The 23,392-nt window shown below is 42.6% G+C and overlaps 1 protein-coding gene across 4 annotated transcripts in view; it reads right to left on the minus strand.

Moving 5' to 3' along the window:
• The window catches only part of LOC126245442 (UDP-glycosyltransferase UGT5-like), a 259,125-nt gene that overhangs the window by 207,710 nt on the left and 28,023 nt on the right, over window positions 1–23,392 (minus strand). For all 4 annotated transcript variants that reach the window (XM_049948318.1, XM_049948315.1, XM_049948316.1 and 1 more), the window contains exons 2-3: window positions 6,080–6,311; window positions 5,385–5,977 (exon numbers count right to left, since the gene is read on the minus strand). In XM_049948318.1, the coding sequence (XP_049804275.1) occupies window positions 5,385–5,977; window positions 6,080–6,311 (825 nt within the window). The remainder of the gene's footprint in view (window positions 1–5,384; window positions 5,978–6,079; window positions 6,312–23,392) is intronic.

Raw genomic sequence — 23,392 nt, forward strand, 5'->3', positions numbered from 1 at the left:
TTTCTGGCAATTTATTGAAAATTGTGTGTTCCTGAATAGTGGACCTCTTTTGGACCAATGTAAGTGATTTTAGGTCTTTATGTAGATTGCTCTTATTCCTAGTATTGATACTATGTATTGAGCTATTGGTTCGAAGCAGAGACGCATTACTTGCAAAAAATTTCATTAAGGAATAAATATACTGAGAAGCAGTGGCTAGAATACGCAGTTCCTTGAACAGATTTCTTAATGATGGTCTTGAATTTACACCACATATGATTCTTATCACACACTTTTGCTCCCTAAAAACTTTTGCTCAGTTTGATGAGTTGTCCCAGAATATGATCCCATATGACATAATAGAATGAAAGTAAGCAAAATATGCAAGTTTTTTATATTTATATCTCCTACATCTGAAATCATTCTCACTTGTTTAGGTGCTTAAGCAATTCTGTGGTATGCCCTGAATTTATTATCGAGTTGTAATCCCAGAAATTTAACACTGTCAACCTCTACTATCTGCATATCTTCATATGCTGCTTCACATACGGGAAGGAAATCTCTTACAGGTTCTGAACTGCATATAGTGGGTCTTCTCAAAGTTTAATGACAGTGAATTAGCTTTAAAGCATTTATTAATGTCAGTGGAAATTTGATTAGCAGCTATTTCTAAATCTCTACTTGACTTGCTACTTATTGCAATGTTTGTCTCATCTGCAAACAAAGCAAATTTAGCATCTGGCAATGCAACAGATGAGAGGTCATTAATGTACACAAGAAAACCAATGGACCCAACATGGAACCCTGAGGAACACCACATGTAATTAATTTCCAGTCACATGAAAACTGACTGCTTACTGCACAGGTATTTCACAATAACACCCTTTGCTTCCTGTTAGATAGATAAGACTCATACCATTTTGCAGCACTGCCGGTGGCACCACAATATTCTAATTTACTTAAGAGAATGCAGGGGTGTACCTAGGGGTTGGCAGGAGTGGCCCCCACCAGGGGCGCAAGAGCAAGGGGTGGCGCAAATTCCAAAGGCCGCCGCCGATGATGTGACAGAGCGCCGCGCCGCCCTCTGAAAAAATAATGCTGTGCCACGGCCAGTCTGGTACTAGAAGTTGTGGAAAAATTTGCTGCAGAATGGAGAAGAGATAGTAAAGGAAGACAGTCTGAGGACAAGAATCCTCTTCGCTTTACTGGGAGGCACTTTCCTCAGGTCACTCCAAGTGATCAGGCCAAGAAACGCAGACTATGGCGTAGATGTGCAGTCTGCTCAAAACAGAATGCGCGCCGCGGTTGGTATTATCTTTTCAGATAAACGTTTGCAAAATACTACTACTACTACTACTACTACTACTACTACTACTACTACTGCTAATTTATTCCTGATTTTTTGCAGTGCTCAGCTAATATGTATTACCCAAGCTGAACCTCCTTACTCCATGAACTTTTTTATCAAAGCACGAGAGCACATAACCATGCAAACCAGTTTTGACATCTTCATCTTCCTGCGAATGCATGAAGTGTGATTGTGGTCAGATCCAGTTGACATATTTCTTGTTTAATTGGGCAAGTAAAAATATACTCTATATTCATGGCAAGTAAATATTATTTACTTGTTATATTACCTTATGGCAACAGTTGCAAAATATTACCTTAAAGTACCCAGAAAGTCATATTAGACCTAGTTAATAACAATTATCACACACACCTATAAACAAGATTCGTTGTTAATATTACTGGTCTCATTAATTTTCTTGGAACAAGGGAAAATATCAGTCTTTCTGTATTGATAAGGGGGTGCATTTTTTGCTTCCTGGGGGATTCTTTAGAGGTCACCATTTTAAATTCTTGCTAGGGGCGCCACATACCTAAGGTACACCACAGAGAATGCTGTGGTTCATACAGTCAAAGGCTTTTCACAGGTCACAGAAAATGCCAGTAGCCTCTAATTTATTATCTAATGAATTAAGTACATTCTCACTGTAAGTGTAAATAGCTTTCTCTATATCAGAACCCTTAAGAAATCCAAACTGTGACTTGGACAATATATTATTTGCAGTCAGATGCTTAAGGAGACACTTTAACACAATCCTTTCAAATATTTTTGAGAAAGCTGGCAGAAGTGAACTTGGTCGGTGGTTTGATGGTATCTCTTTATCCCCCTTCTTGTAAATAGGCTTAACTTCAGCATATTTTAGCCATTCTGGAAGTGTTCCACTGATAAGACTTTGATTACACAAATAACTTAAGATAGAACTCAACTTTCATGAGCACTCTTTGATTAACTTTGTTGATATGTTATCATACCCGCTGGAATACTTAGATTTTAAGGATTTATGATGGATGCTACTTCTATGGGAGATGTTAGTGTTATTTGCATTTTATTGAAGTTACTTTTAAAGACTGATCCCAGGTACTCCATTGCACTGTTCACCAAACCTGATAACCCCAAGCTGTCAGTAACAGAAATGAAGTACTTGTTCAAGAGGTTTGCAACACTACCTGTACTTTTTACCAAAGACTCATTTATTTTTAAAGCTATCTGTTCCTCTTTCTTTTTGGTCCCACCTGTCTCTGTCTTCACCATATCCCATACAGTTTTTATTTTGTTGCCTGATGTAATTATCTTTTTCTCACAATAAAGCTGCTTCGATTTCTAGATTACTTGATTCAATATTTTGCTGTATTATTTGTAATTCATTACATTTCTAACAGCAGAGCTATTCCTAGATAGTAGATAAAGTCTCCTTTTTTGTCCCACATGATATCTTTATTCCTTGTGTAATCCATGGTTTATTTTTTGACTTCTGTGTGATTTGAGTTACCTTTAGGGGAAAACAATTTTCAAAAGTGGTGCGAACTTTATTAATGAATGCTTTGTATTTTCCATTTGAGTCATAAGTATTACAAACATCTATCCAGTTAATATATTTGAGCAATTTCCTGAATTTCGCAATTTATTACCCTCCTGTACTCAGATTTAATAGATTTTTTATCCTGACAAGTTTCAACATTTAACATAAGATGCTGCATGTCATGATCAGACAGCACATTTACTATTGGTTATGTGATATGACTTTTTTCCCTAGATCTGTCTACAAATATATATTATCAATAGCAGTCTCAGAGTATTTACATATCCTAGTAGCAAAGTTCACAGTGGGCCAGAAATCTGTAAAGCAACTGTCAATAGTGTTCAGACTCTGCACTAGCAAACAGCAAATATGACTATCAAGTTACTGACTGACTATTTTGTGTGGCTATTAATTAAAAAGATGCCAATGCATGGGCATATTCATGTAGCCAGTGCCAGCAATGCAAATTTAAATAATGTGTAGTTGGCAACATTAGGCCATTTCAAGGCTCTCCAGCCAGATGCACCCATGTAAACAGTGATCTCGTAGGCCTGCTTCCAACTATGATTGGCTACAGACACCTTTTCACAGTAGTGGACAGGTGTATTGGATGGGCAGAAGCTGCAACCTCCATAGATATTCCTGCTGAGACAATAACAAACACCTTCATTGCTACCTGGATAGCAGGAGTTGGTTGCCACCTCCACATTGCTACAGAACAGTGCCAGCAAATCAGATCCATTTTGTTCCAAGAATTACCCAACTTTTGCTGCATCCAGCATCATCATATGACAACCTATAGTCCCACCATCAATGGGATGTTAGAAAGAAGGCATGAGACACTAACAATGGCTCTCTTGAGCCACTGCGCATTATGGTCAGAGGCCCTTCCCTTCATTCTTTTACACCTTTGCACCGTGTACCAATCAGACATCAGAGTACTGTTAGCAGAAATGATGTATGTGAAGCCGTTACACATTCTGGCAGACTACCTCATACCTACACCGTTACTGTCTGCAGAGTTGATGGAACAGCTCTGAGGCCTGCGGCCAAGATCTGAGGCCCACCTGCTTTGCACCATAGTGAACATCCCAATTTTGACCACAAAGATTTGGACAAATGTACTCACATCAGGCTCTGAACTGATCACATAAAATTACCACTCCATCCACTGTACACAAACCCCTGCTCAATGCTGTGACAAGGCAATCACACCAGAGAGAGCATACAAAACCACAAAGGTCTCAGTGAAGTGAGTCAAGCCAGATTGGGCCCTACCTTCACCTCTCCAAGACACCACACTGATGCTACAAGTCTCACCACTCTCAGACATACTGACTCCAAAGAGCTTTGCAATAGTGCGCTAACTTCCTGGGATGGGATGCCAGAAAATGAAAGATTTGGTATTCATATCATAAACTTACTTCCTCGCAGGGCGCAGATGTTCTGGAAGTGGAAGGCATTTGGAAGAGATATTAAGTGGTAAAGAAGCCACATGCTGTGACCTTCTAAGCACCAAATGAATCTTGTTAAGAACTGTGAGCTGTTTGTGGTGTAAATTTCATGTTTTACATAGATCAAACAAATCAATGCAGTAAAACAAGGAATAATTGTTGAAAGTGGGATTCAACTCAAAGACTGCTATTCTAGACTTGCTTATTAGTCTCTCAACTATGCCACCAAAGTATGAAGTCACTACATTAAGCATGGCAATATTCAGGTACCTCTTACTATTATTCTGTCCTTGACTCCTCCTCATGATTTTGACTTCAAATCCATTTTCCCCATCTGAACAAACTTTCCGTGGGTTTTTGGAGGGTGCATGCTCTGTGCTGAGTGTCAATAAGACACAAATATCCCAGTAACACATGCAGTTACAAGTGACCTTTTCTTTTATGAGCAATACTGTGCACTTTGTAGAGTAACTGGTGCCTATGTAACATGGTGGGCAATTCAAAATTTGGCCACTTTTACTATTTGTGCTGCCAAGTGTGCATATCTTCATTCTTCATGTTCTGTAGATCCTATCAACAAAAAGACCTTCAGGGGTGTAGAATGAGTCAGGGTATATATTTATATGACTACACTTATTTTTCCAAGAAAATAGTTACCTACATCTGTGACAACAGAGGCTACTTACAGTTCACTACTACTTCTCATACAACTTTACAATGGATCTGTCTATTGGGCTAAATAGTCACTTTTTTTTCAATTTTCCACTGTTATTTCTGTAGAGTCCCACACAGGGAAATACGTCCTCTAATGTGTGCATTGACTCAAAATTCCCATTTCTGTATACTTTCAGAAGTAAAATACAGCTTTGGCATTAAAAATGAAATTTTCAACTATGAATATGTAACATAAGCAATAAAATAAAGGTTTGGATTTCGGGGCCAACTGTTTACCGAATATATACTTTTATTTTCAAGAGACATACAAAAATTTCAGTATTAAATCAATCAAGCAGGAAATGCAAGATTGCTTTAGTTGGATATTGTATGCAAAATTGCATTAGTTGGATATTGATCTTATATTCACCTTTGGAAGATCTTTTGCAGGTTTAATATGCATTCCTCCAACTTGAATTGTATTTGGTGTTAGTGGCCTGGAAAGGCCTATGCTTTCATGGTTGTTTATGAGGACCAGGGAACTGCTTTTGAACAATTTCTCAACAGATGGTAAATTATCAATATTCTTAGAATATGACAACATAATTTCTTGTTGATTGGGCACATAAACAAAGAATCGCAGTAATTCAACAAGGAGCCCATACACACTGTTTAATGTCCGTTGTAAAAAATTCATATTCACAGGAATATCAAGCATTATGTCAGGAATGTAGGCATATGCAGCAGGATTGCCAACTGCGTCACCCATCACAAATGCTAGAGTATTAGGAATTTGTTGTATAATACTGGCATTATGCTTGTGAGCCAATCCAAGAAAACACTCTGTGAAAACTCCAGCTATGAGGAGATCGAACTTCTGATTATTGGATGTTATTAGATCTTGTACTTCTGGTGTACTGATAGCATTCTTGCACATTGAACTTCCAATGGTGCTAGAGAAGAGAAGTAAAATAAATGGGTTAACTTCACCCATCTCAAACAGGGACATGTTTCTCTCTTTTCCTGTAAATAATAAAGTGAGGCAATAATAGGTAATGCTGTGCATCAGATATGAGTTTTATTCTACTATGTATATATACTTTATATTAACACTGGTTTACTTACGGAAACTGTCCATTGTGACGTTCAATTTAATATCTCTTATGTTCTTGACCGGGGGAGAATGTGGGAATGGACTAATCACAGTCAAATTATGTCCTCTCTGTGCTAGTTCATGAAGCAGTGGTGACAAAAAGACCATGTGGCTCTTGCTTGGAACTGACATAACTGACAGAATGTTAGCTCCCTGGCACTGTGTGATAACTCCAGTTAGCAAAAGTATACACTGCCAGAATCTCTGTAACATAAAAGTAAAAACAAAATAAAATCTTTGTGTATGTTAGCTATTTAGTTTTTAACCATTTAGTTTCATATTCCATGGATCATTTGTATGGTAAATTGTAATGATGTGCAATGAGTCATTTTACATTAACATTGCAAATTAATTTGTAAATGCATTTATATGCCGAGCATTTACAGATAGTTTTATTATTATTATTATTATTATTATTACCACCTTCAACACATTGCAAATAATAGAAATTCTTCTACAGATTAGAAGGCATTGTCAAGGAGAAACTTTTCAGTTTGTGTAAAAATTTTACTTTTCTGTCTGTCAGACATTTTATGTCACTGGATAAGGGATAAAAGATTTTACGTATCACACTCACATTCATCTGTTGTCATAAGGTCACCTAACCATAACATTTGAATAACTCTTATCTCGTCAAGATGAGTTATCATTTAACTTGTTTTGATCAGTTAAATAAATCTACCTATACATTGGATTTTGTTCTAGATTAATTACTTATGTGCATCATTGTAGTTACAGGTTTTATGATTGTCATTTCAATAGATGATGATTTGAATTTATGTAATAGAAGACATTTGACACCAAAATCTGCGTGATGGATAACAACAACAATGACAACAACAGTAGATAGATGAAAAAATATCAACATACGAGGTAAACTGAAATCAGTTAGAGGCTGATATACACCTGCAGTTAAACACACGGGTCCACATTATTTACCTCACCACATGTTATCCTTTATCCTCTTTCATCATTTCAGAACCAAACACAAGTACAATTTATTTTAACCGTGTTATATGCTGTATTCTGTTATTTTTGTTCATATTGCTTGGAGGAAGAATATTTCCTAAAAAAAAAAAAATTTCCTGACAATTATTTGAATGCTACAACTACATACACTTTATAATCAGACTTCTTTTTGGACGGTCATTAACAAAGTCAGGAAATGCTTTAATATATGTTTACCACTTTCTTTGTTTCACCTATGGCTGTAATATGTTATTCCAGATTGGAAAGGCCCCCTTAAACACTGGAATTTTGTGACAACTTGCCATCACTATTCCATTAGCACCTAACTACCATGGTAAAAGTCATGGGATAGTCTTAGCGAATTAGTGTCAACAGATCATATACTATCCGCCCACTTTCTTGTTGCCACTTTTAAAGATAGGCAGGAAGACAAGTCTCCAGCACTCACAATAAGTTATATGCAGTGAGTGCAGAAGATAAGCTCCTTCTCACTCACAGTACTGACAACTAGGGACATGGAATTCATGTAATATGTCTCATGCGTCACACCTGTAATGTGTAGGGCTGATGTACAGAGTCAAACACTTAAAATTTTATGTGATCTGAGGCTTTCCCGGCAAATGTGCTGTATCTAAGGTTCTCGGATGTCCAGCTGGATCCGATCGTCGAAGTTCCACAATACTAAGGCGAATATCCGTTCTGCCATCATCAGGTGGTGCTGGTGGAATGATCTGTCTGCGCTGTGTCCGTGGTATTTATGTCCGCAGGGTCCCGAGTCTTATCACGGCGTGGGCGGTCGGCGGGGCGCCGCGTGGTGGGAGGGGTGGGGGTAGCTGAAGCCATGCCTGGCGGTAGGCGCAGTTCATCTCCGTCCGCCGTGGCGGAAGGATCTCGCGTCCACTCGCGCCGTTGCTCTTTGATGATGTTTAATAATGGTCTCCAGGCCTTGCTAAGTTGAAACCCGGTGTCCCTGATGAGTAGGTTATCTGTTACCCAAATTTGTATGGCCTCCTTGTAGATACTGTCCCAGTAGGCACTTGTGGCAGTCAGGATTTTTGTCTCTTCAAATTTCGCTGTGTGTGTGGTTCCAATGCAGTGTTCTGCTAGGGCCGAATGGCTGGGTTGGCATAAACGGGTGTGACGTTCGTGTTCCTTGCATCGGTCCTCGACCGTGCGAACTGTCTGGCCGATGTAGAATTTGCCACAGTCGCACGGGATTTTTGCATCGGTCCTCGACCGTGCGAACTGTCTGGCCGATGTAGAATTTGCCACAGTCGCACGGGATTTTGTATACGCCCGTTTTCTTAAGGCCCACATCATCTTTTGCCATTCCTAGCAGGTCACAAATCTTTGCTGGTGGTCAGAAGACTGTGTCAATCTTGTGTCACCTTAACAGTCTCCCTGTTTTTGACGACATGTTGCCAGCAAACGGCAGAAAGGCCAGAGCTTTCTTCTCTTCTTTGGGTTGTTCTTCATCTCGGTTCTTGCTGCACTTCTGTTGTTGGAAGGCCCTTTGGATTTGGCGGTTGCCATACTCATTCTTGCGGAACACGGTCTCCAGGTGTTTGAGTTCCGTTGGTAAGTTCTGTTCATCAGAGATCTAGTGTGCTCTATGTACCAAGGTGTTGAGCATTCTATTAAGCTGTGCCGGATGGTGGCAGCTGGAGGCATGTAGGTACAGGTCAGTGTGTGTAGGCTTTCGGTACACACTGTGACCCAGTGAGCCATCAGACCTACGTTCCACTAGGACATCAAGAAAGGGTAGTTTTCCATCTTTCTCAGTCTCCATGGTGAACCGAATGTTACTGTGGACCGAATTTAGATGTTTTAGAAAAATCTGTAGCTCTTCCTGACCATGTGGCCAGATGACGAATGTGTTGTCCACATAGCGAAAGAAGCATACAGGTTTCAGTTCGGCGGCTTCCAGTGCTTCCTCTTCGAAGCTCCCCATGAACAGGTTGGCCACCACTGGGGAGAGCAGGCTCCCCATGGCTACTCCGTTGGTCTGCTCGTAGTATTGACCATTGAAGACAAAGTACATAGATGATAACTCATGCCTGAACAGTTGTGTCAGTTCAGGCCCGAATTTGTCACTGATTAAGTGGAGAGACTCTTCCAGCCGGACACTTGTGAATAATGAGACGACATTGAAGCTGACCATGATGTCGGATTCTTGTACTGTCATCTCCTTCAGGTGGCCAATGAAGTCTGTCGAGTTCCAGATATGGTGCGCACACTTCCCCACATAAGGTCTTAGCATGCCCGCTAAGTGCTGCACCAAAAGATACGTCGGTGCCCCTATGTTGCTATGTTGCTGACTATGTGTCGCATCCCTTCTTTGTGCATTTTTGGGAGACCATATATCCTTGGAGCTACCGCCGAACATTGGCAAAGTCTTTTGATGTCCTTGTCCTCGAGCGTGCCATTTTTCAGCAAGGTGGCGGTGCTTTGTTGTATCTTCCTGGTCAGGTCTGCGTTGATTTTCCAATATGCTGGATCATCTAGCAATTGCAGCATCTTCTGTTCATAGTCGCATCTCTCAAGGATGACTGTGGCATTTCCTTTGTCGGCATGAAGAATGACTATCTCCTTATGGTCTCTGAGGGCTCGTAGTGCTGCTCTTTCTGCTCCCGAGATGTTGCTTCTAGCCGGTTTTGCCCTTGAAACAATCCGGCAAGTTTCCCTTCTGATTTCTTCTGCTTTGTCACCTGGTAAGCCACGGACTGCCTATTCTACTGAAGAGATTATTTCATTGAACGGTAGAGATGCAGGTGTCGGTGCGAAATTAAGTCCTTTTTAAAGTACAACTGTAACTGCGTTGTCGAGTGGTTTACCCGTGAGGTTAATCACGGTCGGCCTAGTGGGCACTATATCATTTTTGGTTTGCCAGGTAGTCGTGCAAACTTGGTGATCTGCTTCTCCATGGATTTCTGGTGGGTAAAGTCTGCCTGGGCCCAGGTAACACCGTCCACCCATTCCCAGGAGTGATCTTGGAGTACGGAGGATAATCATAGGTGAAGATGCAGCAGCTCCTTGGCGATCTTGTCGAGTTGTAGACGGGTGTAGCGAATCCTCTCCCAGACCAGGGCCAGACTGGCTCTTCGCTTAATACGATTCGCTGCAGGTGTGCATATGTGATGCAGCAAATAGGGAGACTGTTAAGGCGACACAAGATTGACACAGTCTTCCGGCCACCAGCAAAGATTCATGACCTGCTAGGAACAGCAAAAGATGACGTGGGCCTTAAGAATGCAGGCGTATACAAAATCCTGTGCGACTGTGGCAAATCCTACATCGGTCAAACAGTTCACAGAGTCGAGAACCGATGCAAGGAACACCTGTTTACGCCAACCCAGCCATTCGGCCCTAGCAGAACATTGCATTGGAACCAGACACACAGCGAAATTCGAAGAGGTAAAAATCCTGACTGCCACAAGTGCCTACTGGGACAGTATCTACAAGGAGGCCATACAAATTTGGGTAACAGATAACCTACTCATCAGGGACACCGGGTTTCAACTTAGAAAGGCCTGGAGACCATTATTAAACACCATCAAAGAGCAACGGCGCGAGCGGACGCGAGATCCTTCCGCCACGGCGGACGGAGATGAACTGCACCTACCACTGGGCATGGGTGCAGCTACCTCCACCCCCGCGCCGGGGTATGACGCGGGACCCCGCAGAGATAAATACCACAGGCACAGCGCAGACAGATCATTCAATCAGCACCACCTGATGATGGCAGAATGGTTATTCGCCGAAATATCGTGGAACTTCGACGATCGGATCTGGCTGGACAGCCGAGAACCTTGGATACACTTCAAATTTTATTAGTAGGCACCGAAAAACTCTGGAACAATTGTGAAAATACAGTACAACTTAAAAGGACAGTTTTCAAAAAAGTACAATAATGATTTTTATGAAAAAAGAGCCTTTTTATAGAAAATCTAAGGCTAAGAGCATTTTTAATTACAATCGATTGCCAGTCATCACATAGGGAAGGCACTGACTTGCAGACAGCCACATTTCAAACTACACACACACACACACACACACACACACACACACACACACACACACACACAGTTGGAGGTCCTTATCTTTGACATGAAGATAACAACATCTATCACAAGTGATATCTATCTCTAGAATGTGTAACACATTATAATGGTATTTGGTGAGTCATTGCCCCTTTACTCCTAAAATATTTCCATTCTGCCAGAACTTTCTGTCGACGTAATAAATATCAGATTGTATTATAGCATTATAGCATAGCTGATAGTGTCACGAGATCTGAGTTCTGAAGACAAAGATAGCAAATTCACATCCACCTCCTCCTAGTTCTTTTTTCCCAGGGGCATTTAAACAGTCATTCTTCCCACACTCCATATGTGAATGTATCAAGAAGAATCTCTAATAACTGGTACAATTGGATGTACCCTCTGCCATGCACTTCACAGCAGTTTGCAGAGGTTAGATGTAGATGTTCATACAACTTTAATGCATGCAGTGCATCCTCCATACCAAATGAATTCTTTGTCATGATATGTTCTAGTATTTATCTCAGTAATTGTGAGGCAGTGTTGTCTGTTCTAGGTATCATGCTGCATCTTAGGCCTTTCAAAACTCTTTCGTGTTTTTCTCACTAATAGTGGGATGAAGCCAGTTCTGCACCACTTTTGATATCAAATTAATTGATCAATTAATTACTCCCTCCCTTCTGGAGATCCCCAGTCCTTCCTCCCTTCTGGAGAATCCCCAGTCCTTCCTCTTGGAGATCAAATCTGCATTTGAAGTTTGGTAGATAAAAGAAGAGGTTCTAACTCAAATTTGATATCATATTAATTGACTAATTAAATTTATCAATTAGTTACACCCTCCCTCCTATTCCCCTACCTGAAAAAATGGCAGGAAATTCAAAATTGGTGGGAAATTCAAACATTCATGGTAAATTCGAAAGCTAATTATATTGCACCGCAAAGGACGTGCTGATGATGATGATGCATTTATTGTTTGTAAAAGTTCAGTTTCAATATCTCCATGTGGATGGATTTAGGATACTCTATTCCATCATCTTTTGAATACTGGTACAGTCTAACTATAACATCACAATCTTAAGATGACTGACCCAGAATACTAATGCAGTCTAATTCCCCTACTCCCATTGGCGGGAAATTCAGAATCAGTGTGAAAATTCAACTTTTTCCTCTGGCTGTGAAGCATGGAAGTTGGGGGAGGGGTAGTTGCCATTGATTGAGTGCCAGAGAGTACCTCTCATCAATAATTACTGGATGTAGAGAGGATACTTTCAATAGTAGTCTAGCACTAGACAGTTTCTCCAGCCAGTGACCCTCTGTCCTAGTGCTGCTCTATTTTCTTCTTCTTCTTTATTGTGATTTGTTGCACCCCAGATGGGCAGGGGAGGGCTGGCAGTGGTACAATCTGCAGCTCTTCAGCTGAGGGACATTACAGACATGAGAAACACAGTTTATGATGTGCATAGCATGCAAAAAATACAATAGTACAATATAAAAGTTGGCCACAGTATTAAAAATCCACACCAGACAACAGCGCTAGTAAAACCACTGCATGAGGCAGAGCACACATGACAAAGAGTAAAAACTGCCAGGAGAGACCTGCTGAGGGAGGGGAGTAGAGGAGGGAGCTGGAGGGGGCGGGATGAAAAGAGAGGGGGTCCGGTAATGCATTAAGGGGCAGGTAATGGGTGGGAGGGAAAGGGAGAGGGAGGGGGAGAAGGAGGGGGAAGGGAGAGGGAGCCATGAGGGAGTGCAGACACATGGAAGCGGTACACTGCATAGGAAGGGGCTGTAGGAGGGAGGGAAAAACCGCTCAGGGGAAGGGAAAAGGAGGGGAGAGGGAGCCCTGAGGAGGAGGGGGGAAGGTGGGGTTAGAGTGGGTAGGAGGGGTAGATATCAGGGCGAAGCTCATCATCTGGGAGGGTCAGGCTGTGGAAGGTACATTGGTAAAGGGTGTGGGGATGGAGAGAGTGGGGACACTATGGTAAAGGCATGGCAATGGGTGGGGTTTAGAGAGGATAGGAGACACCAGGGGGTGGGGGTGGGGGGAGGGATCAAGTCTGTGGACAATGTACAGGGTTCTGATTGTTCGGGGAAAAGGAGAAGATGTGGGAAGGGTATGAGGTCATAAAAGAACCGGGTGGGGTAGGGAGGCGGATACAGAAATCAAGGCATAGTGCATGGCATTCAAGGATTTGGAGGGCTTTGTAGAATCTAGGTGGGGTAGAAATCCAGGTGAAACTGGCACAGCAAAGGATGGGATGGATCAAAGATTTCTAGGTATTAAGGATAGTGGAAGGATGTAGTCCACATGTCCGGCTGGACAGGAGTTTCAGGAGGCGGAGCCTATTGTGGGCTTTATGTTGGATCATAAGGAGATGGGGGGTCCAGGTGAGGTGAGAGTTGAGGGTGAGGCCAAGGTATTTCAGGGTAGGAGTGAGGTGCATAGGACTATCATAAATGGTAAGGGACAAATTGTGGAGCCCGAAGGAGGGCGAGGTATGACCTGTGATGATTGCCTAAGTCTTGGAAGGGTTGATGTGAAAGAACCACTGGTTGCACCATTGAAGGGTAGGATATAGGGCCAGGAAGGCAATGTCATTAGCATATTGGAGGAGGTGGACAGGCAGTGGCATTAAGTTGTGTACATGTCTGGCACCAGTCCTGGCGTTTTTTTGCTGTTAACTGTCGAGCGGGCATGCCGTTTCTCATAACAAGGTGGGTGCATGGTGCACTTTGTACACACATATGGAATAGCTTTCCTTAAGGTAAGACATGTATGATCAAAATCACAGTTTAATCTTAGTTTATTTAAACAAGGAGAAAATAAACTTACATAATATGAGATAAACTACTGTTTTATTACACAATAATGAAATAAATTTTCACTATAACTCTCTGTTGCCAAGGACAGGTGTTAAAGAGACAGTAATGATGCATTAGAAGCATTAAACAATGCAGTTGCATCAGATCTCGGTCAGCTGCTTATTTGATCACTAATTATCTCATAGACAACTGCCTCAATGTGGGATTATGTTGCTAGTTCGTAACTGGGGTCATTTTTTTGGAAATGATCTTAAATTTTTTCTCACCTAGCTTGCTTTGTATTTTATATTACCGCTGCTCACTTGGACGTATGACAACGCAATTTATTGCTGTGTTACCTAAAGCAATACTGAAGGATTCTGTTTGCAGTAGTGAAACAAAAATGGAACCACACAAACTCATTTTATTTTTTGTTGGTATCGAGGGTTAAGAGGTTACAGATGTGTCATTGTAATTGCCTGTGGCGGAGGAGTGTATCCTGGTTATGGGTGTGGAAGAAGGAGCGGCAGAGCCAGTGGCATTTGAGAAGCAAGAGGAGGGGGATGGCCTGTGGAGGAAAAGTAGGGCTTTGAGGGTGGATAAGTTTGGTAGGAACATGGGCCGCCTCAGTGTCAGTGATGGTCTTTAGAGGAAGGATGAGGTATGGGCGATGTCAGCAGAATGTTGAAAGGCAAGTGGGTGGCTTTGGACCTGGGAGGCAATGGACTCCCGGTAGGCATCCCAGTCAGCTCGGCAGTAGTCATCCGCAGCTTGTGATCTCGCAGTCGTGTTCTTGGTTCCCAAACACGTGGTATCATCATCATCATCATCATCATCATCATCATCATCATCATCATCAGTAGTCATGGATGGACTGGAGGGATGGCAGAGCAGGAGGCAGAGGAGGCAGGAGGTGGGTAATGGGCTGAGGAGATGGTGGAAAGGACTGGGAAGGTGGTTGCTACCAATGGGGTCCAGGACATGTGCAGTGATTTGACCAAGGATGTTGGGGGAAGTGAGGACGACATCAGGGGTGGAGTTACTTTCAGGGCAGGTGTGCTATGGTACGGGCAGGTGGGGGGGGGGGGGGTACAGGGTCATCTTGGAGGGTAGCGAGAAACTGATGCCACTGCCGAAGGGTGTCAGGGTCTCAGCTGTGGGTGTTGAGGTCTGCAGCAATCACATAGGTGGAGAAGGTGTGGTCAACATGGGAGATGAATTAATAGGGAGAGGAACTACTGGATGAACACAGAAAGTGGCTTAGGTGATGGTGAGGGAGGGAAAAAAAGATGCTGAGGATGTGGTGCTTGTTCGGGTCATTGAGCAGGGGTTGTGACCGGACAGAGATGTGCTTGAGGTGCCCAATAGCAGTCCCACCTTGCACTAGGGGAAGGGGACTGTCAGTACAGTGAAGGAGGTAGAGAGACGTGTGGACAACATGGTTAGGTTGGAGGAAGGTTTCATTAAGGATGAAGGAGTCGACCTGGTGCTGGGACAGGGTATACATGAAGAGGTATTTGTTGACAGGGAGGGAGCAAATGTTTAGGTATAGGAGACAATAACTATTGGGGTGCCATGGTGGGGGGTGTGGGAGGGAGTGGAGGAAGGAGGAAAGAGGCTTAAAAGAGGGTGTCGATGTGGGTGAAAGTGGAGTGGGCCTGGTTGTGGGAGCATGTGGCGTAGGTTTTCAAATGGAAGATGGAGTGGGCGGCAAGGGAGATCTGCTCAAGGGTGTAGGGGCACTGGATTGGTTGGGGTGGATATTCTGGAGGATCATGGTCAGGAAACAGATGTCTTCAGCCATAGGGGGCAGGCAGAGAGGATTGTTGGGGTGGTTGGGCTGATTGATGGTGTGAACAGGAACAGTAAGCTTGGGATTGGTGGGAGGGGGTTTGGCTTTGCATTTGGAGGAGTAGGTGGGATAGGGTTCATCGCAGGTGTTACAGGAAGGAGGAGAGGTGAGGTTAGGACACTGTTGGAGGAAGCGCGAGGGCAAGTTGGGGGGGGGGGGGGTTGGGGTTGCACTTTTGGGTGAGGTAGCCATAGTAGAGGAGACAGTGTTGGCAGCAGTAGGATTGAGGAGGGAAAAAGGAGGGTTAACAGGGTGGTGATGGTTAAAAATCAGGGCTCCCTGAGTGAGGAAGTTATCTACAGAGGAGGCAGACTGAACACACGCATTAAGAAGGTAGGGCCAGAGTTGTTACAGATGCGTCTGACTGAGCAGATTTCCAGGACGATTTGGGCATTTAATTCCGCCAACACCTCTACCTCTATGACCACAGGGTTGAGCTTTGTAATCACAGTGGTTGGTGGATGATGATGAGGGGTTTAGGACTGATGGGGAGAGAAGGATGTAAGGAAAGGTGTGAGAGACCATGGGCCAAAAGTGATATGAGGAAGTTTCCAGAGGAGGCCAGTGTGAAAAGAGGGAGAGGGAGATTTGATAAGGATGGAGTCTCTGCTGGGGATAAGCTGACCAATGGAGGCACTGGATGTACAATTGCGGATTTCTAGCACGAGGGTGAGGGCATCGAGGAATTTGGGATTGGGGTTGGAAAGGATGAATGTATGTAGAATGGGGGCTGGGGATGCAGGAGAGGGGTGGTGTCCATGGGGCGATCAGAAGGAAGAGGCATGGGTGATTGTTTCTTGGAGGAGCGGGTGGAGTTAAGTTTGGTACTCTGGTGTTTGAGGGGTTTTTGTGGGGGTGGTCTGGGAGGAGGGGTGACAGACTAGTTGGAGTGGGAGGTGATGGGAGCAGGCCCTTCGTACAAGCTGGAGGCACTTTGAAGGGTGGGTGGATGCTCCATGGTGGCGACTGTGGCGTGTTTGGTGGTGAAAAGGGAGGGAGAAGGAGGGGTGGTTGTAGCAGGATGAGTGGGCAGTGGGGGAAAGTCGTCCCAATGGGTAGTAGCGGCGGGAGTGGGGGCAGGAACATGAGCGGGAGCACAGAGAGTAGAGATGGGTCGAACTCGTTCATTCCCATGAACTACTTCATTCATTTCACTCTTTGCCGTGAAGCGTTCAAATGAAGTAGTTCGTTCATGAAGTACGGAAGCCTGGCGAAGTTGCCCAGTTCGCCGCTCAGCCGCGGCTGCGCTCGCTTCGCCTCGCTCATACAATAAACCTTCGTAATACTTCATAATTTTACCAACAGATGGCCGAACTATGCAGTAACGTGCACGCAACGTTTTACACTCTTACAGCGCCTGAGTTAACTTAAATAGAGCATGGTCGAGGGGGACAAAGGAAAGATAAACAGAGGAGCCTGTCACATATAAAGAAGGTATTACATTTAATCTTGCTCGACATTTTCTCATGAAGCGCCCAAAAAAATCTTTATCTGCCAAATTAAACATTATTTGTTGTATTCATGGACTGAAAACTAAAGCTACCAACGAATTGCAGTCCAATTATGTTCCTTTTAAAACTTAATCCAAAATAGAATGAGTATGTTTACCACTGTCACAAAGTCTATATACCTACGTTAAGTAATTATTCAGAAGTTTTCCTGTAGATTTTATTTTTGTTGAGAGTAATAACCCTCCAGATTCAAAACGTAAACTGTCACCTGTAGTCACTGGTACGATTTCACGTAAAATCCCTCTTTCAGTGTTATTAACAAACCTCTTATTTTCATGTTGGCTGTGCGTGCTCACACAGCCAGCCTCTTTGTTTGTATCTTTAATATTCATTTGTCTGCAAGCGCTGCCAACGGTAGGCTACCTGTAGACGCGAAGTTTAACTGCACAAATAGTCATGGGTAATGATGTCAGCACTGTAGGAAGCAGCTGACGCTACATTCTCCTCGCCCCTCACCTCCCCAGCCCCTCACCTCCCCAGCCCCTCGTAAACCTGTCGTTCCCCACAAACACCACGTGATTCCTCGACAGGCAGTAGAGGGAGGACTGAAGGGAAGGGAGAAAGAGTGACGTAGCGCCGATGTAGTGGGAGAGGGGGAGAGAGTGAGTGAACTAGAAAAAAGTGTGGAGTGTGCTATCTGTGAAGAGTTTGAAGTACCAGTTCATTGAAATTGAGTTGTTAGTTCACACTTCACTGGAGTGAAGCGTTCAAATGAACGACTCATTCACGAGCTCCCCATCACTAACAGAGAGGAGCAGGAGCGGACGTAGTATACAGGGGAGAGGAAAAGATGGAAGGGAAGTAGACTGTGAGGAGGGGAGGTGGAATACTAAAGAAAATTGGCAGGGAAGCATTGGAAACCATTTCCAGGGAATATAAACATCCAGTGGTTATACCATACAAAGAGGAATTAGCCAACATTTAAATTGGATGTTCTAATGGAAGAGCTGCCTGGAATATTGTAGCAGCTACGTGTAGACTACTCTTACCTTTTGGTTTTTGACGTAACACAAGACTTTTCTGGAATTTTCAATAAAATGAAGATGTGTGACTGCTTAATATAAAACCATAACTTCTTAATGGAAGGTAACCACCAATGAAGCAGTAATGCGATTGTGGACAACAATAAGACACAGCTGGAATAAATTGCTTAATGTGGATGACTAATTATAGAGTAAATACATACAATAAATTTGTACATTAGATCACAAGTCCAGGAGTAAACAAAGTTATTGATAGCTACCTTACAGATCAGACGTGCGACTATGAGAAACTTTTATGTCTTCCTTGGGTAAGGAGCATGGCACTACCAGGTTGATGACTACAATATACAACAACAGAAAGGATCATGTGTTCAACCCTGTGTTTAGACATGTGACTAGGAGCAACTTTTATGTTTTCCTTCACTAAGGGAGTATGGCATTACCAGGCTGGTGGCTACAATATAGAACTACAGAATGGATTGTGTGTTCAATCGTATGCAAGACTGTTTAAGCATATTAGACTAACAAACAGTATTTACATTATGCTCCACTGTGCTCTGTGTCAGTTATATCTGTGTGGTGTTAGCTAACTAATAACTTGCACAACAGCTGCTGTGTGGTGTTTAACAATGTTCTGCAGTCTATCAACTTGGGTGATAAGAATACCTACAAATTGATTGGTGCACAAGTAAGTCTGCCAGACTCTCAAGAGCAGGAAAAAGCTTATAAATTGTGTTCTGTCTACATAAAGTTTTAGTTGTCTACCTGAAACTATATGGAGAATCTTAACACTGACTTCAACAAATATGATAAAAGTATTATACAGAAATGTTGTATTAAAGCAGGTGAACCATATTTTTCACAATCTAGGACATTATTCTGCAAAATACCCTCAAATATAGATACTGCCAAATTTGGTCTGGTTCCGGCAAACAGTGTAATTCCACAAGCATTAAGGGAAAGAACCAATGTGTCAAATAGACTAACACCATTCCCTATTAAAGAACTCACTCTGCTAAATACAGTTAATGTGTTATGTGCATGAAAAAGAAAACTGGAAATACACAACATCAATGTTTGTTGTGGTCTTCAGTCCTGAGACTGGTTTGATGCAGCTCTCTATGCTACTCTATCCTGTGCAAGCTCCATCTCCTCCCAGTACGTACTGCAGCCTACGTCCTTCTGAATCTGCTTAGTGTATTCATCTCTTGGTCTCCTACTACGATTTTTACCCTCCACCCTGCCCTCAAATACTAAATTGGTGATCCCTTGATGCCTCAGAACATGTCCTACCAACCTATCCCTTCTTCTTGTCAAGTTGTGCCACAAACTCCTCTTCTCCCCAATTCCATTCAGTACCTCCTCATTAGTTATGTGATCTACCGATCTAATCTTCAGCATTCTTCTGTAGCACCAGATTTTTAAAGCTTCTATTCTCTTCTTGTCCAAACTATTTATCGTCCATGTTTCACTTCCATACATGGCTACACTCCATACAAATACTTTCAGAACCGACTTCCTGACACGTAAATCTATACTCGATGTTAACAAATTTCTCTTCTTCAGAAACGCTTTCCTTGCCATTGCCAGTCTACATTTTATATCCTCTCTACTTCGACCATCATCAGTTATTTTGCTCCCCAAATAGCAAAACTCCTTTACTACTTTAAGTGTCTCATTTCCTAATCTAATTCCCTCAGCATCACCTGACTTAATTCGACTACATTCCATTATCCTTGTTTTGCTTTTGTTGATGTTCCTCTTATATCCTCCTTTCAAGACACTGTCCATTTCATTCAACTGCTCTTCCAAGTCCTTTGCTGTTTCTGACAGAATTACAATGTCATCGGCGAACCTCAAAGTTTTTACTTCTTCTCCATGGATTTTAATACCTACTCCGAATTTTTCTTTTGTTTCTTTTACTGCTTGCTCAATATACAGATTGAATAACATCGGAGAGAGACTACAACCCTGTCTCACTCCCTTCCCAACCACTGTTTCCCTTTCATGTCCCTCGACTCTTGTAATTGCCATCTGGTTTCTGTACAAATTGTAAATAGCCTTTCGCTCCCTGTATTTTACAGCTGCCACCTTCAGAATTTGAAAGAGAATATTCCAGTCAACATTGTCAAAAGCTTTCTCTAAGTCTACAAATGCTAGAAACGTAGGTTTGCCTTTTCTTAATCAAGCTTCTAAAATAAGTCGTAGGGTCAGTATTGCCTCACGTGTTCCCATATTTCTACGGAATCCAAACTGATCTTCCCTGAGGTCGGCTTCTACCAGTTTTTCCATTCATCTGTAAAGAATTCGTGTTAGTATTTCGCAGCCGTGACTTATTGAACTGATAGTTCGGTAATTTTCACATCTATCAACACCTGCTTTCTTTGGGATTGGAATTATTATATTCTTCTTGAAGTCTGAGGGTATTTCACCTGTCTCATACATCTTGCTCACTAGATGGTAGAGTTTTGTCAGGACTGGCTCTCCCAAGGCTGTCAGTAGTTCTAATGGAATTTTGTCTACTCCCGGGGCCTTGTTTCGACTTAGGTCTTTCAGTGCTCTGTCAAACTCTTCACGCAGTATCATATCTCCCATTTCATCTTCATCTACATCCTCTTCCATTTCCATAATATTGCCCCCAAGTACATTGCCCTTGTATAGACCCTCTATATACTCCTTCCACCTTTCTGCTTTCCCTTCTTTGCTTAGAACTGGGTTTCCATCTGAGCTCTTGATATTCATGCAAGTGGTTCTCCTTTCTCGAAAGGTCTCTTTAATTTTCCTGTAGGCAGTATCTATCTTACCCCTAGTGACATAAGCCTCTACATCCTTACATTTGTCCTCTAGCCATGCCTGCTTAGCCATTTTGCACTTCCTGTGGATCTCATTTTTGAGACATTTGTATTCCTTTTCGCCTGCTTCATTTACTGCATTTTTATATTTTCTTCTTTCATCAATTAAATTCAATATTTCTTCTGTTACCCAAGGATTTCTACTAGCCCTCGTTTTTTTATCTACTAGATCCTCTGCTGCCTTCACTACTTTATCTCTCATAGCTACCCATTCTTCTTCTACCGTATTTCTTTCCCCCCATTCCTGTCAATTGTTCCCTTATGCTCTCCCTGAAACTCTGTACAACCTCTGGTTTAGTCAGTTTATCCAGGTCCCATGTCCTTAGATTACCACCTTTTTGCAGTTTCTTCAGTTTTAATCTGCAGTTCATAACCAATAGATTGTGGTCAGAGTCATCATCTGCCCCTGGAAATGTCTTGCAATTTAAAACCTGGTTCCTAAATCTCTGTCTTACCATTATATAATCTATCTGAAACCTGTCAGTATCTCCAGGCTTCTTCCATGTATACAACCTTCTTTTATGATTCTTGAACCAAGTGTTACCTTTGATTAAGTTGTGCTATGTGCAAAATTCCACCAGGCGGCTTCCTCTTTCATTTCTTAACCCCAATCCATATTCACCTACTACATTTCCTTCTCTTCCTTTTCCTACTATCGAATTCCAGTCACCCATGACTATTAAATTTTTGTCTCCCTTCACTATCTGAATAATTTCTTTTTTATCATCATACATTTCTTCAATTCTTCGTCATCTGCAGAGCTAGTAGGCATATAGACTTGTACTACTGTCGTAGGCATGGGATTTGTGTCTATCTTGGCCACAATAATGCGTTCGCAGTGCTGTTTGTAGTAGCTTACCCGCATTCCTATTGCTTTATTCATTATTAAACCTACTCCTGCATTACCCCTATTTGATTTTGTATTTATAACCCTGTATTCATCTGACCGAAAGTCTTGTTCCTCCTGCCACCGAACTTCACTAATTCCCACTATATCTAACTTTAACCTATCCATTTACCTTTTTAAATTTTCTAGCCTACCTGCCCGATTAAGGGATCTGACATTCCATGCTCCGATCCGTAGAACGCCAGTTTTCTTTCTCCTGATAACAACGTCCTCCTGAGTAGTCCCCGCCCGGAGATCCGAATGGGGGACTATTTTACCTCCAGAATATTTTACCCAAGAGGACGCCATCATACAGTAAAGCTGCATGCCTTAGGGAAAACATTACGGCCGTAGTTTCCCCTTGCTTTCAACCGTTCACAGTACCAGCACAGCAAGGCCGATTTGGTTAGTGTTACAAGGGCAGATCAGTCAATCATCCAGACTGTAGCCCCTGCAACTACTGAAAAGGCTGCTGCCCCTCTTCAGGAACCACACGTTTGTCTGACCTCTCAAAAGATACCCCTCCGTTGTGGCTATCTGTATCACTGAGTCACGCAAGCCTCCCCACCAACGGCAAGGTCTATGGTTCATGGGGTGGGGACAGGACATCAAAGGAAGGTACATTTCCAATGAGGTGGTGAGTAGATGTCTGAATTTCTAAGAAAATAAGCATAAGCTATAGGACAAAGAATTTTAAGAACTGGCAGTTACTGAATATTCCGGACAGTTGCTCCATCAGAAAAACAGTGTTTAATGCTGCCCATTTTCAACTTATACTGTTTGATGGCTGGTTTTTAGTTGCTTTCTTGCTGTTTTTACGTAACATTCCTACTGCCTTCAAATTGTCATCCCCATGTAGGTGACATGTAGATAGCCGTTAAGGCACCACACACATTTGAAAGTGTTCATCAGTTGGACTCATCCTCCTACCAAGAAATTGAAGGCTGCTACATACCTTAGAGCAGAACAAGCATACATGATGAATCACAGACATGCACATGTATCAAAAAAGTGAACCCCCCCCCCCCCCCCACACACACACACACACACACACACACACACACACACACACACACAGTGTCAGTGGCAGGGAGGGAGGGCTGCCCCTCATGAGCATCACCCTGCCTTCTACCACATAATCACACACTGCTTTGGGGTACAGCTCTACACTATACCATCAGTCTAATATGCTTACCACCCTCGCCTTCAGGTACAGTGCTATAGTCTACCAGCCAGATAGTGCTTTGTACCACTCCATTGAAAAACATGTTTGGGTACAGCGCTATACTCTACCGTCTGTTTAATGCACTGTACCATCTGCATGTAAGGATAATGCTCAAATTCATTAACATGGATTTTTAAGGGTGGTGTAATCTGCCCTAAGGAGTGA

This window comes from Schistocerca nitens, chromosome 1 (assembly GCF_023898315.1).
Source record: "Schistocerca nitens isolate TAMUIC-IGC-003100 chromosome 1, iqSchNite1.1, whole genome shotgun sequence".
In the NCBI taxonomy this organism is placed as follows: domain Eukaryota; kingdom Metazoa; phylum Arthropoda; class Insecta; order Orthoptera; family Acrididae; genus Schistocerca; species Schistocerca nitens.